Source organism: Notechis scutatus, chromosome 10 (genome assembly GCF_049901735.1).
Source record: "Notechis scutatus isolate UNSWTSFEM ecotype Mainland chromosome 10, rNotScu1.2, whole genome shotgun sequence".
In the NCBI taxonomy this organism is placed as follows: domain Eukaryota; kingdom Metazoa; phylum Chordata; class Lepidosauria; order Squamata; family Elapidae; genus Notechis; species Notechis scutatus.
Genome location: NC_142018.1, coordinates 2,005,092 through 2,019,637, shown reverse-complemented (window position 1 = coordinate 2,019,637; position 14,546 = coordinate 2,005,092). Strand labels below are relative to the sequence as shown.

Below are 14,546 nucleotides of genomic sequence, written 5' to 3'. Positions count from 1 at the left end.
TTTACCTCACCGTGACATTTCTCCTGAAAAAACCCTCCAGATTCATGACAAAACTAGACGAAAATAAATAAATGAACAGGACCGTCTGCAGTCTATCCATCATTAACTACATATTATCCTTTCTTCTTTTTAGCCTCTTCTAACCCTTATCATTCCTGGCCAATAACATTACTCTTTGGGATCAAAAAGTTCACTCCAGAGGTTCATATTTACCACACCCCATTGTGATGCTGTTGTTGTCAATGTAGTTGCCTTACTCAACTTGCTGGCTAGAATGTTCCAGTCTGATGCCCTTCCATGCAGAGATGAATGAAACACAGGGTGGACCTCTGAAGAAGACAATAGGGCAGTGCTGAAGTGGAAGCTGGCTTCTCATTGAACAGAAAGCACAGTTAAGCCTCCGAAAGCTTTCAGTCCAACAATGGACAGCTCAGCCAAGTGAGCTGGCTTTGGGTGGGTGCTCTTGTAGAAGGCATTCAAAACAGATGGATGTAAGAAGAAGAACGCAGCCCTCTGGCTGTGGAATGTAAACACAGATGAGGTGAAACCTGGCTTAACAGCAATAACTGTGAGAAAGATCTTGCAGTCCTAGTGGGCAATCACTTAAATACAGTATGCAGTGGCAGCCAAAAAAGCCAATATAATCCTAGGCTGCACTAACAGAGGGGTAGAATCAAGTCACGTGAAGTATTAGTACTGTTTTATAAAACTGTCAGGCTACAGAACTTTTCCCATTCACTCAACTAGAATGAACTTCTGAAAACATATCAAACTGTATCAAAAAGGAATCCTTTATTGAGATGAGACAATTCCTGTAGGAGTTCAAAGCAGCATCTGAGGTCCCTCAGGCATACGGGGACAGATAAGGGACTTTAGAACCCCTCCCCTTATCTCGATGTGAATTTAGTGAAACAAAAGCCAGTAAGTTAAATTCCTCCCCACCCCTTTTGTAAGGAACGATCTTTCTCACAGTTTCCCAGGGCATACCTAATTTCCCACCACCCCCTTTTTAGAACAAACTTTTCCAGAGATTCCCAGGACACATCTCATTGTGGAATTTTTATGGTCTTCTCATCTCCTGGCTGTGCCTCTCAGAGGTGATAGTTTATTTTTATTTATTTATTTATTTATTTGATTTGTCAATCGCTTACAAGATAATAGGTATAAGTATATACGTAGTTATGAATACATGAAATGGGTACATATAAGAAAAATAAACAATAGGACAGGGACGGTAGGCACGTTGGTGCGCTTATGCCTGCCCCCTACAGACCTCTTAGGAAAGGGGTGAGGTCAATAGTAGACAGTCTAAGGTTAAAGTTTTTGGGGTTTGGTTAGTTCTGGCCATCTGGCTTTTCTCCCTCCGTCGTATCATGTGTGGGTTATACAAATTCACTATAAGATTAAATATATTCAGGTTACATCAAGAAAGGATTTCTTTATCAGCCTCCCCCCCCCCTCTTTTCTTCTTCTACTGAAGCAATGACAGATACACAGATCTGACAAAAACCTTGGTAAGAGCACACTTGGAATATTGTGTGCAGTTTCGGTTGCCACAATATTAAAAAAAATGTTGAGACTCTGGAAAGACTCTGGAAGGTTGTTGAGACTCTAGAAAGAGTGAAGAGAAGAGCAACAAAGGTCAATCGTTTTGGGGGGCTGGAGGCTAAAACATATGAACAAGGATGGCAGGAATTGAGTATCTCTAGTCTAGTGAAAAGAAGGACTAGGGATGACATGATAGCAGCCTTCCAATATTTTAGGGGCTGCCACAAAGCAGAGGGATTCAATCTATTCTCCAAAGCACCTGAAGGCAGAACAAAAGGTAATGGGTGGAAACTAATCAAGGAGAGAAGCAATTTAGAGAAATTTCCCAACAAGGAGAATAATTAACCAGTGGAACAGCTTCCCTCCAGACCTTGTGGATGCTTCATCACTGGAGGCTTTTAAGAAGAGACTGGACAACCACTTCTCAGGAATAGGGCCTTGTGCTTGAGCCAGGTTTGGACTACAAGACCTCCAAGGTCCTTTCCAACTCTGTTATTCTGATTCTGGGAGCTCCATGTTCTATCTAGAGTCTCTCAGATGAGAAGGTTGTCTTAGGCCAACTAACTGCAAAATAGGGAAGACAGCATTTTATTCCATAGTTACAAGAGTCCTCAAGAGAATATGATGGAATGGAATCTAGTGAGGGGGTGGATCCCCAGGAGGAAGAGGATTTAGTTCAGAGGAATAAGTGGACAACTCAGCCCAGAGATCATGTATGAGAGAAAGAGGGTGAAGATAGTTTCTTTCTAATAGTCCACAGAGTATATTGTAGATATTAGAGTTCTTGGACTGCAGGATCGGGTCTATAGGTGTGAAAACAATAAAGAACTCAACTTGAAGATTCACCACGTCATTCTTAATTTGGGGACTGATGTGTGATGAGATCATTTCAGCATTTTTCTAAGGTGATTGTTTTTTTAACAGCAATAAGGTAAACATCTCCACCCAAGCATTTTCTAAATGATTTTGACTCTATTTTTATCATACTCAGTAGGGATACATAAAGAGATTTAAAGATAATAGAATCCAAACTCTGAACTGGATCCAATAGTTTTATTTATTTATTTTATTTTATTTGGTTTGTCAATTGCTTACAAGATAACAGGTATAAGTATAAACATAGTTATGAATACATGGATACATATAAGAAAAATAAAAAATAAAAGAAACAATAGGACAGGGACGGTAGGCACATTGGTGCGCTTATGCATGCCCCCTACAGACCTCTTAGGAAAGGGGTGAGGTCAATAGTAGACAGTCTAAGGTTAAAGTTTTTGGGGTTTGGGGAAGAAACCACAGAGTCAGGTAGAGTATTCCAGACATTGACCATTCTGTTGCTGAAGTCATATTTCCTACAATCAAGTTTGGTGCGGTTAACCTTGAGTTTGTATCTATTGTTTGCTCTTGTATTGTTATTGTTGTATTGTGAAGCTGAAGTATTCATTGACAGGTAGGACATTGCAATGTATGACTTTATATACTATACTTAGATCAGACCGGAGGTGGCAACTGTGTTAATATCAGATATGTAATGTGGGTTCCAGACTGATGAGCTGTATTCGAGTATTGGTCTAGCAAATGTTTTATATGCTCCAGTTATTAGTGTAATATTACCAGAGAAAAAGCTACATAAGATTAGGTTAACAACTCTTAATGCCTTTTTGGCTATGTAGTTACAGTGGGATCTAGCACTTAGATTATTAGAGATGAGTACTCCAAGGTCCTTGACAAAGTTTGGATCATCAACAAGGTCTTGACTATTCAGCTTGTATTTTATTTTCTGATTATTATTTTTTTGCCAATATGTAAGACAGAGCATTTATTTGTTGAGATTTGAAGTTGCCATTTGTTTGACCATTCTGATACATAGTCAAGGTCTTTTTGGAGGGTAGCAGTATTGTCTGTGGTGTTGAATAGCTTTACATCATCAGCGAAGAGAACGCAGTTGCTCTTAATATGATCACAGAGGTCATTTATGTAGAGTATGAAGAGAGTTGGTCCTAAAACACTGCCTTGGGGGACACCACTGTTGACAGGTACAGAATTTGATAGGACGCTCCCAATTTTGACCATTTGTTGTCTGTTTGACAGGAATGCTTCTATCCAGTTATGCAGGTGTGCAGAGATACCGTAAGATTTTAGTTTTAGGAGTCTTTTGTCGTGTACCACTGAATCAAAGGCTTTACAGAAGTCTATGTAGATTGCGTCTATTGCTTTGCCCTGATCGAGTTGTGTAGTCCATATGTTTTTGCAATGTAAGAGTTCCAGATTACATGATAGTTTTTTCCTAAAACCAAATTGTTTATTAGAGAGTAGGTTGTTTGTTTCTAAGAGGAGGATGATGGATTGGTTAATAATTGATTCCATGACTTTACAGGTGACGCAGCATAAAGAGATTGGTCCATATTTTCCATATTGAATGGCTAGTTGATTTCAGGTGCCCAACCAGGTACCCAGCCATCTCTTGGATGGTTCAGACATAGGACTACGGTGGTTTCTTTCTTTTTGTCAAACCAGAAATGGGAATCAAATCCATTCAAGTTTACAATTCAAAAGTTGAATTGAATTGGGTTGATTTTTCAAATTGAAATTCAGAAGCAATCTCAAATTCAAAATGGTTAATTCTAATCAGATTTTGCAGAAGCCGATATCACAACAAGCCCCTAGTTACCGTAGTATCGCTCCACTTGGAAATTGTCACACAGTGATGCAAAAAGGTGTGTAGACAGGTAGTCCTTGACTTACAATGATAATGAAATTTGGAATTTCCATCTTGATAGTCTTGATAGTCATAAGTTGAGGCATCCATGTGACTCTACCCAATTTTAGGAATTTTTTGCAGCAGTCATTAAGCAAATGCTGAGGATATAAATGAATACGGCAGTTGTTAAGTGAATCCATGTAAATCGCAGTCACATGACCAGCTTCATCTGGCTGTAAAGTTGAGCCAGTTGCCAAGTGCCCCAAATGTGGTCATGTCATCTTGGGTGGGTGGCTGTGCACTAACCCCAGAACCAGGTCATAAGTTGTTTTTGGGGTCTACTTCTGCTGTGAACAGGTGCTGAGCAACCATTTGTTAAGGACTACCAGTTTCTCCATCAGTATGCAAAGTCTTCTGTTTCCTTCATCATGACAAGGTAAACTTTCTTTTACAGGAAAAACCTGTTTTTCCCAAGAAGCATCATTTCTGAGAAGCAGCAGCCAAGGAAGGATGGAATTATCCAATCCCACATGGTGTGCTCACCTCTGAATAGATCCGTATCTTCTATCATCACCAGGCAGAAGACGCAGATCAGGAGGGAAGAAAGAGGGAAGGGATAACCCAACCCTTTTCAAACTTGGCAACTTGAAAATGGGTGGACTTCAACTTCCAGAATTCATGCAGGCTGGGGGATTCTGGGAGTGGGAATCCACACATCTTCAAGTTGCCAAGCTTGAAAAACACAGATGTAACCAAATTAAGTAAAATGGACAGGTTATTTTATTTATCTGTACCATCAAAGGTGGAGGAGGATGTGCTAGATACAACACATCCAGCACACTTTTCTCCTCCTGTTTTCCCCACAACAACCCTGTGCTGAGAGTGATCCACCCAAGGTCACCCAATATGTACAGTAATCCTCAACTTATGGCCACAATGGAGCCCAAATTTTCTGTTGCCAAGCAAGACAGTTGTTGAGTTTTGTCCCATAGTATGACCTTTCTTGCCACCATTGTTAAATGAATCACTGGAGCTGTTAAGTTAGTTGTTTAGTAAATCTGGCTTTTCTATCGACTTTGCTTGTCAAAAGGTCACAAAAGGGGACCACACGAATCCATCATAAATATGAGCCAGTTGTCAATTGTCCACATTTTGATCACATGACCACAGAGGATGCCACAACGGTTGCAAGTGTGAGAAACAGCCATAAGTCACTTTTTTCAGGGCCGTTGTACAGGGATGGGATCCGACTGGTATAACTACCAGTTCTGTTGCTTTGCGTCGTGCGCAGCAGTTGGAAAAGCCCTTTTTTCCTGCTTTTTCAACCACAGCTGAGTCGTGCAAAGAAGCTGCGGTTGAAAACTCAGAAAATAAAGGTCAGGTAAGAGCCCGGGCAGGCGGGTGGGCCAAAACAGCAGCAAACATAGAACCAGTTCTATGTATGCTCTCTGTTTGCTGCTCTTCAGCGCAACCGGTTCTACAGAAGTGGACAGAACCGGTAGAATCCCACCCCTGCCGTTGTAACATGGAACAGTCACTAAATGAAATGTTGTAAGTTGAGGACTTCACCTGTATTGCTCCTACAGTGTTTCTCACAAAATAAGGCCGGGCCTTTTTTTTTTTTGACCCCCCGAAAAAATCCGTCTTTTTGGGAGTGACTTAATTCGCCCCCCTTGCATCCTTGGGCGGGCGGCGACAGCTTGGATGTTGACCTCTGCGTTGGTGGGGCACTTCGTATCGGGAGACCTTCTGCCACTGTTGCTTTCCCTTCTCCCCATGCTGCCGCAGCGTTTAGAGCAACGTCGCAGTGTTTGGCACAACCACACTCAGCCAGCCAGGGCTCCTCCCTCCAACCGGAGCCCGGCGGAGACACTTGGCTTCAGGCGCTCCTGTCGCCGCCTTCCCTTCGCCTTCGAAGGCAAAGCCAATTCTTTTAAAACCAACGCCCTACTACCGGTACGACAAAGCCTCCTCTGCCCAAGAGGGCAGCCCAACCCCACGTGGGGAGGCGAATCTCCTGGGGCCGCAGTGCAGGATTGGCCCACCCCAGGAGAAGCGACCACCCGTCCGTGGATAGGGAAGCAAGGCGACAGCCTGCGCCACGTCCTCCTCCGAGCTGAGCCCCAACGAGTGAGCGCCTCTGCCCGATGCTCATGCCACTACAGCGTTTGGAGCTGCCGGCGCATTTGGAGATGTGTGGGGACGGGGACGGGGTGGGCGAGGGGTGGAAAGGACAGGCGGCTTCGGGCTCTCTCCGCCGGACCCGCCGGCCAGGGAAGCAGTGCTGCCGTCGCCTCCCTATCCGCGGACGGGTGGGTGCTATCACTGGCTCGGGCATCCTCTCCCGGTGGCCCCTTCGGGTTCGGGCTGGAGGGACTTGGGAAGGAAGACAAGCTCGGGTCAGCCTGGCTCTTTCGTTTGGCAGGCGGGCACGCACCCGCGGCTCGCTTTCCCAGCTTTGCCCAGCCCGCACAGCTCAGGCGCGGCCCTGGTGGGATGAGCGGAGGGCCCGGCGGGGAGGGCCCGGCTCACTGCCTTGGCGAGAGCTCCGCTGCCGGGCAGGAGGGCCTGCCTGTCAGCTGCGCTGGGCGCCCCAGGCGAAGCTCTTCGTGCTCTGCCCGGCACCAGGCAGGGATAGCGGCTGGGCACTTCTCCTGGGGTGGGCCCTGGGAGATTTGCCTCCCCGCGTGGGGTTGGGCTGCCCTCTCGGGCAGGGGAGGCTGTCATACCGGTAGTAGGGCATCGTTTTTTAAAGAATTGGCTTTGCCTTCGAAGGTAAAGGGAAGGTGGCGACAGGAGGGCCTGAAGCCAAGTGTCTCCGCCGGGCTCCGGTTGCAGGGAGGAGCCTTGGCTGGCCGCGCGTGGCTGCGCCAAATGCCACGGTGTTGCTCTAAATGCCACGGCAGCCATGGGGAGAAGGGAAAGCAATGGTGGTGGAAGGTCTCCCGATACGAAGTGCCCCACCAACCCAGAGGTCAACACAGGCAGCACCATATCCGGGTATGCAACAAAAGTACTTCCTAACGGCAAGCCCCCCCCCCCACGCCATTCCCCCCCATTTTGCATGTTTAATATAGGCCTTAATTTGGGGGGAGGGGCTTAATTTGATTTTATGCCTATAAAACATGCTGGGACTTCCTATTGGCGGAGGCCGCATTGTTGGAAAAACACAGTAGTTCTCTCACTGCTGGCAGGGAGCCTGACCAATTTTGTCAAGGAAAACATGGCTTGAAGGAAACATGCCACCAGAATTGGACAAAATCTGATAGCCACCCAGCAGCCCTTTAACCATACTAACACGGGAGGGTTAATGCTGTCTTGAGCATTTCTCCTGCCTCTTTGTCTACCACTCTGCTGGCTGGGGAATTCTGGGAGTTGAAGTCCATCCATCTTAACGCTGCTGAAGTTGAGGAATATTGGCCTACCGCTTCTTCATTCAATTCCAGGAGTGAAGGACTGTCAAAATGTGATGCCAAAGTGGGAGGATCTCAAAATTTCTTTCCCAGAACTGAAGAATTTCAGAAAGATTTCCTGCAACTTCCCTGTGCCTTCTCCTGTTTCTGTTAAATCCCAAGGACCGGGAGAACCAGGAAATGGTGCGGGTGTGTAGGGGTGTGAGTGTGTGAGAGAGAGAGGGAGGGAGGGAAGGAGGGAGGGTGAAAGAGAGAGAGAGAAATTGGGAAGTGTAGGACAACTGAGAGGTCTTCAGATGCAAACTTTGTCTTTCTGCTGCTTTAACCACCAAGATGACTCTAAGCAACTGGCATACTTGAATAAACCCAAGACATAAAAATAAGAAAAAGCAGACAATAGTGTGGGTGTGTGGGTATGCGCACGCACACACACATACATCACAGGAAAAGGAAGATGACCAACCCAGAAACTCTTGTAATAAACAGAAGAGACTATCAGGGAGTAAATTAACAATAAAAAGAATATTTGTTGCTCAGGGTTGAAATAAGGGGCTCGTGGTGGTCTCTGAGCTAGGTTGTTTTCTTGAAGATGTTTTATTATCCAAACTAGATAACAAACTAGTACTGATGATGTTATCTAGTTGGGTAATGAAACGTCTTCAAGAAAACAACCAAGTTCAGAGATGACCAAGGAGCTTTCAGGAAGCAAATTCCTGAGAATGCTCAGGAAGATAAATTTATCTCAGCATCTACTCCTGTCCGACTACTGCAGCACCATTGAGAGTGTCCTGACATACGGCATTCTTGCATGGTATGGGAGCAGCTCTGTAGTGGACAAAAAAGCTCTACAGAGAATCATTAAAACTGCCCAGAATATCATCGGGCTCCAGCTACCAGCCCTGGACATCTTTTCATCTCACTTTTTAAGGAAGTTGCACAACATTCTCAGAGACTCTTCCCATCCTGCTCACAATCTTTGTGAACTGTTGCCTTCTGGCAGAAGATACAGAACAATTAAAACTCGGGCCACACGTTTTCTGAATAGTTTTTATCCCAGACCTATAATTGCACTTCACAATGAACTTAAGGACCACCATCAGTGAGCTGTTGGACAGGATTACTTGGTCTGTTGGGTGGAGACTTGTGTGTTTTTAGGGGGCGGGGAATTTTGGTGGGTGGGGAGATGTTTGAGGATTGCCATGTGTGTGTTCATGTTGAGTCTGGTCTCTGGGTGTTATGTGAATTTCGTTTATGTGTATACTGTGTATATACGTACAATGACAATAAAGAATTCAATTCAATTCATTGCTAGGATTTTACAACTTCACAAAAGACAAACAGTGTCAGGGTCATACAAACCCAGGGGTGGGGAGAAACACAATATGAATAAAACAATATTTCAAATGAAATAATTTCAACAAGAATACTTGGGCGACTCTGCACCTTCTGAAATCATGCTAAGATTTCTTTAACCATAGTCTCTGGCCCAATGATGACTTTGCAAGTGGTTTCTAATTGGAAGAGTTACCATACAGGGGGCCCTTGAGTGACAACCCTTCGCTTAGAGACCATTCCAAGTTACAATGGCACTGAGTAAAGGGACCTACGACTGTTTTTCACATAACCGCAGCATCTCTCTGGTCACATGATCAAAATTTGGATGCTTGATTCATCTTTATGATCGTTGCAGTGTCCCCTGGTCACGTGATCCCCTTTTAGGACCTTCTGACAAGCAAAGTCAGTGGGGAAGCCAGATTCACTTAACAACCGTGTTACTAACTTTACAACTGCAGTAATTCATGTAATAACTATGGCGAGAAAGGTTGTAAAATGGGACATAACTTGTTCAACAACTGTCCTTTTTGTGCTCAATTGTGTTTGTAAGTCGAGGAGTACCTGTACACCAAACAAAACACATTATGGTTTTGTGCTATGCTAAAATTCAGCACCGTTTGGTAGGCACAGCGCTTTCGGTTGGCTTAATCATGGTTTGCTGTGCAATCAACAGAAACAACAGTAAACCATAAGTTGTCATTTACAACCCACGTGACTTAGAGCAACCAAGTCACATTATGGATTCAGCATCACTTGCAAATCCAGCCACAGATGGCTTTGCATATCATTATAACTTATACATTATCATTTACTAATCCTTGCTGTCCCTGGGTTCATATCTCAAGCCCTGTCAGAAGTCAGCAAGAAACGGATTTCAGAAGTTTCCCTTTTAAAAAAAAAATAAGGATGGTTTGTGATCATCTGCAAAACTGGAAAACTGAAAGAGAAATTAATTTGCAGAATAACCTTTTTCTCCTCTTCTGCCAATCAGCAGATGTGGGTAACTAAGAAAAAACAGGATGGCACACGCTTTGTAAAGTTATTCTCTCTGTCTCTCCATAGTACAGGTGGTCCTCAACGCATGACCCCAATTGGGACCAGTGTCTCCATAGTTAAATGAGTCAAGTGAGTTGGTTAAGTGAGTCGCACCTGATTTTATGACTTTTGCAATGGTTGTTAAGTGAATCACTACAGTACAGAACTGAATAATCTGGGTTTTCTACTCGTTGCTAATGAACAATAACATATTGTTTTATTTATTTGCATCCCTTTATTACTTTTACTAATAGCTCAAGGCAGTGAACTTATACAACACACTTTCCTCCTCCTATTTTCCCCACAACAACAACCTGGGAGGTGGGTTGGGCTGAGAAAGAGGGACTGGCCGAAGTCACCCAGACAACTTTCATGCCTAAGGCAGGACTAGAACTCACCATCTCCCACTTTCTGGCCTGGTGCCTTACCCACTAAAGTGGTTCTAATATTGGCTTTCAATCTTTCCAAGAATCTAATCCTGTGCACCAATATCCAAAGATATGCCCATGAATTAACTTCTCATTCGTCATCTGTTTCAGGATCTAGTAAGAGTAGAAGCTCTGGGAGAGGCATGGCCTTCATGTCATGATTAGGGGGGTGGAGGTCAAAACATGAAGAGCAGTTACAGCAACTGGGTATGTCCAGTCAGTGTTCCAATATTTGAGAGGCTGCCACAAAAAAGAGGGGGTCAACCTATTTTTCAAAACACCGGAAGGCAAGACACAAAGCAACGGATGGAAACTAACCAAGGAGAGAAGCAGGAACTTCCTGACAGTGAGAACCGGTGGAATTAACCAGTGGAACGGTTTGCCTTCAGAAGTTATGGCTCTTCTATCACTGGAGGCTTTTACGAAGAGACTGGACAGCCATTTATCTGCAATGGTCTAGGATCTCCTGCTTGAGGAGGGGGTTGGACTAGAAGACCTCCAAGGTCCTTTCCAACTCTGTTATTCTGTTAGGTTGCTTGCTCTGAATTAACTCAAAGGAAGGTTCTCCTCTTTGTTACACCCTGCTAGGGATTGCACAAGCCATTAGATGAGATTCAAATACGGATCGATAGTTTGTGCTTCAAAGGTTAGTGGAAAGCCACCTGGGAATATTATGTAAACCAGCGCATCCCATTAATCCATTTTCTTGTCTATTTTTTTGGACGTAGTATATTATGCCATTGTGTTTTGTTAACCTAAACTTATGAGTTAAGTATCTTGTGTGAACTTGATTGTTATGGTTTTTAAAATATGATTTAATTATTATTGTGTTGTCCATATCCAAAGCCAATCACCCTTCAATAAACTAAGGCAAACATGATTGTGTAATGTGAGCACGAGAGGCGTGTATGATCTGAATTCATTTGACTCACTAAATCATAATAGTCCCTTTGGAGCACAGAGGCGACACACAGAGACACAACAGGCAAACCCTTTCTTGGACGAACAGCAACTCCTGCAAAAGGGGAGCATAATGCGCAATTCCGGGTCAGACTCAGAAAGTCATGGGAACTCAACCAACTGTGGCTTGTGCATTAAAGATGAATTAAATAACCAAGATTTATTGGACATGCACATTGTTTTCTACATGATCATTTTTCTAGAGGGATAAGACATTCTTACTTATAATCAAACAGAAAGGTAGAGAAAACCTATTTTTAATTAAACGCATGCCTGCTTCGAAAAAGACGGTGTCTGAAAATAATTTGCTTTGGATAACATGGCAAAGATGACCTGCAGAGATCCTGGCCCTTTCCAGTAATGAGATTCCCAGGAACGGAGTGTCTTCTTAAGCACAACAAGCGTTTACTTAGGCTGCAAGTTCTCAGCATTTACATGAGAGTAAGTTCTGCTGAACACAACAGGAACTATTCTGCCTAAACATGCAAATGTTTTGTGTGATTAAAATATTTGCATTCTGGTTTTCAAGTCTCTACTAGGACAAACCCATGTCCTGAGATGATTCTGAATCTTTACATAAGCAAAAGCAATAATAATTCATTACTGTCAATGATAAACAACCAAAATATTTTTTTTAAACTGTAACATTGGCATAGATTAAATAGTAAAGATTTGTCTACGTCGAGTTCAACTCGTGTAGAAACAGCGATACCTTTCTCTTAGTGGTTTGCCACAGTTTCCCACATCCCCATGGCCTCAAAATTCCCAAGTGGCCCCTACCCAAATTCTAACTCACGCTGATCCTGCCTACTGTTTGATATTCACAAATTAAAACCATTTTTAATTAGTATTTAAAAACTAATGGAACTTCTGGCTTCCTTGTAATATAAAGTGCCAGAAATTATGCACCACATGCAAGATAATTGCTTGTGGTGGCTGATCATGAGGACAGGGGGTTGGGGGAGGGAATAGATCAAAACGTATCCAGAAAGGCCAAGTTAGCGAAAAATGCACTGGACCAGCAGGCTTCCAAACTTGGTAACTTTAAGACTCGTGGACTTCAATTCCCAGAATTCCCTAGCCAGCATGTTGCTGAGGTTTAGAAACACCGGCCTGGATTGTAGAAAGACACTTCCTTGGAGCTCAGAGGTGCCATGCAGAGGAGAGGCCTCCCCCACCCCCACCGTAATACAGGTGGTCCTTGAGTTAGGACCACAATTAAGCCCAACATTTCTGTTGCTAAGTGAGACATTGGTTAAGTGAATTTTGCCCCATTTTACGACCTTTCTTGCCACAGTTGTTAAGTGAATCGTTGCAGTTGTTAGTAACATGGTTGTTAAGCGAATCTGGCTTCCCTACTGACTTTGCTTGTCAGAGATCACAAAATCATATGACCCCGTATGACCCTGCAACTGTCGTAACTAAGAACCAGTTGCCAAGCATCCAAATTCGGACCACGGGGATGCTGCAAGAGTTGTAAGTGTTGAAAACGGTCCTAAGTGACCTTGTTCAGTGCCTTGTAACTTGGAATGGTCACTAAATGAACTGCTGTAAGTCGAGGACTACTACCTGGACTGTACACATAATACTCCCCACTCGCAACAGCACAATTCTAACCATTCCACAATGCCACGATTCTAAACAAAGCCCAAGCGACTCTCTGCCCCTCGGAAGAAAAAGGCCACCTGCAGACGACCCAGTCGAGTTCCAGGCTGGTGCCCTTCCGAGGGTCTCGGCTGCCAGCAGAAGCCAACCGAAGCGGGCGAGTGGCAGCCCGGGCTTTCAGCCAGGACCAAGCCCGGGTCGACGAGGCTCCTGCCGTCCCTTCGGAGCACAGAGGCCACGCGCAGAGGCCCGACAGGCAACCCTTCGCTGGCCGAGCAGCAACTCCGCTTCCAAAGCAACTTGCAAAAGGGAAGCGGCGACCGAGCCAGCCAGCCCCGCGCCTTTTCCCACGGACGCCAAGTTGGGAAGGGAGCCCAACTGGCCGCTTTCCCTGACCCAAGGACGCCCCGCTTCCCCAGCCGACTGAGCGAGCCGAGTCCCCTCGCCGCCCTCGCCCCGGCCAGCTCCAGCCCGGCTCCCTCCGGTTACCTGCTCGGCGAAGCGCGGTGCGGGCGCAGCTCCTCCGCCGCGCGCCGTCCGGCAAGGCGGCTTTCGGGCAAGCCAGGCGCCGGCTGGTCCCTCGCTGCGGGGCGGGCAGGCGGCTCGAGCGGCGCCCCAGTTGCGGCCGCCCGGTTTCCTCTCCGGCGCGCCGCGACTTTCCGGCTGGCCGAACTCCGGCGCTGCAGCAGCAGCCTGGGAACTTCTCCCCGGGCGAAGAAAGTTGCGCCTCTCTCGCTCTCCAGCCTTTGGCCGCCGCCGCCGCCGCTGCTTCCCCGCTGGGTCCCTTGCGCGGCGCTGCGTGGCGCGCACCCGCATCCCCACGCCCGCCGCGCTGGTTCCGGCCCGGGGTGACGCGCGCCTGGCTGGGAGTTGCGGGAGCCCCGGGAAGGCGGGCGGGGGCGGCGGAGCAGGACGAGGAAGCGTGGCGCAATTGCTGGCGAGCGAAGGGGAGGCGGGCCGCGCGCACCTGTGAAGGGGAAGCATCGCAGATGATCCGAGTTGGAAGGGACCTTGTAGGTCATCTAGTCCAGGGGTCTCCAACCTTGGCCACTTTAAGCCTGGAGGACTTCAACTCCCAGAATTCCCCAGCCAGCAAAGGGAATTCTGGGAGTTGAAGTCCTCCAGGCTTAAAGTGGCCAAGGTTGGAGACCCCTGATTTCTAGTCCAACCCCCTGCCCAAGCAGGAGACCCTACACCCATTTCTGACAAATGGCGGTCGAGTCTCGAGTGGCGGTCCAACTTCCAAAGGCAACTTCTGTTCCACTGGTTAGTTGCTCTTTCTATCAGAAAGTTCTCACTGTTGAAGAGAAATATGGGCAAAAAAAGGAAGAATGAATTATGGAAAGTTTATAAGTGTTCCCAAGGAAGTATGATATTCAATTGAAAAGAAATGTTAAAGATGTTAAGAATTTAATGACTATTAATGATAGAATTAAATTGGAATGGAACGAGTGCTTTATTTACATATATATATATAAAATCTTTTCTTTAAGAATATAGTGTGTATTTTAAGAATGTACC

At 45.6% G+C, this 14,546-nt stretch overlaps 1 protein-coding gene across 4 annotated transcripts in view; it reads right to left on the bottom strand.

The window, feature by feature from the left end:
- ARHGEF9 (Cdc42 guanine nucleotide exchange factor 9) overlaps positions 1–13,854 on the bottom strand; it is a 262,693-nt gene extending 248,839 nt beyond the window's left edge. The window contains exon 1 of one of the 4 annotated variants that reach the window (XM_087971959.1): positions 13,515–13,854. In XM_087971959.1, coding sequence (XP_087828085.1) covers positions 13,515–13,841 — 327 coding nt within the window. In that variant the 5' untranslated portion in view covers positions 13,842–13,854. The remainder of the gene's footprint in view (positions 1–13,514) is intronic. The other 3 variants (XM_087971957.1, XM_087971956.1, XM_087971958.1) reach the window with 3 other exon arrangements.
- Between the last annotated feature and the right edge of the window lie 692 nt (positions 13,855–14,546).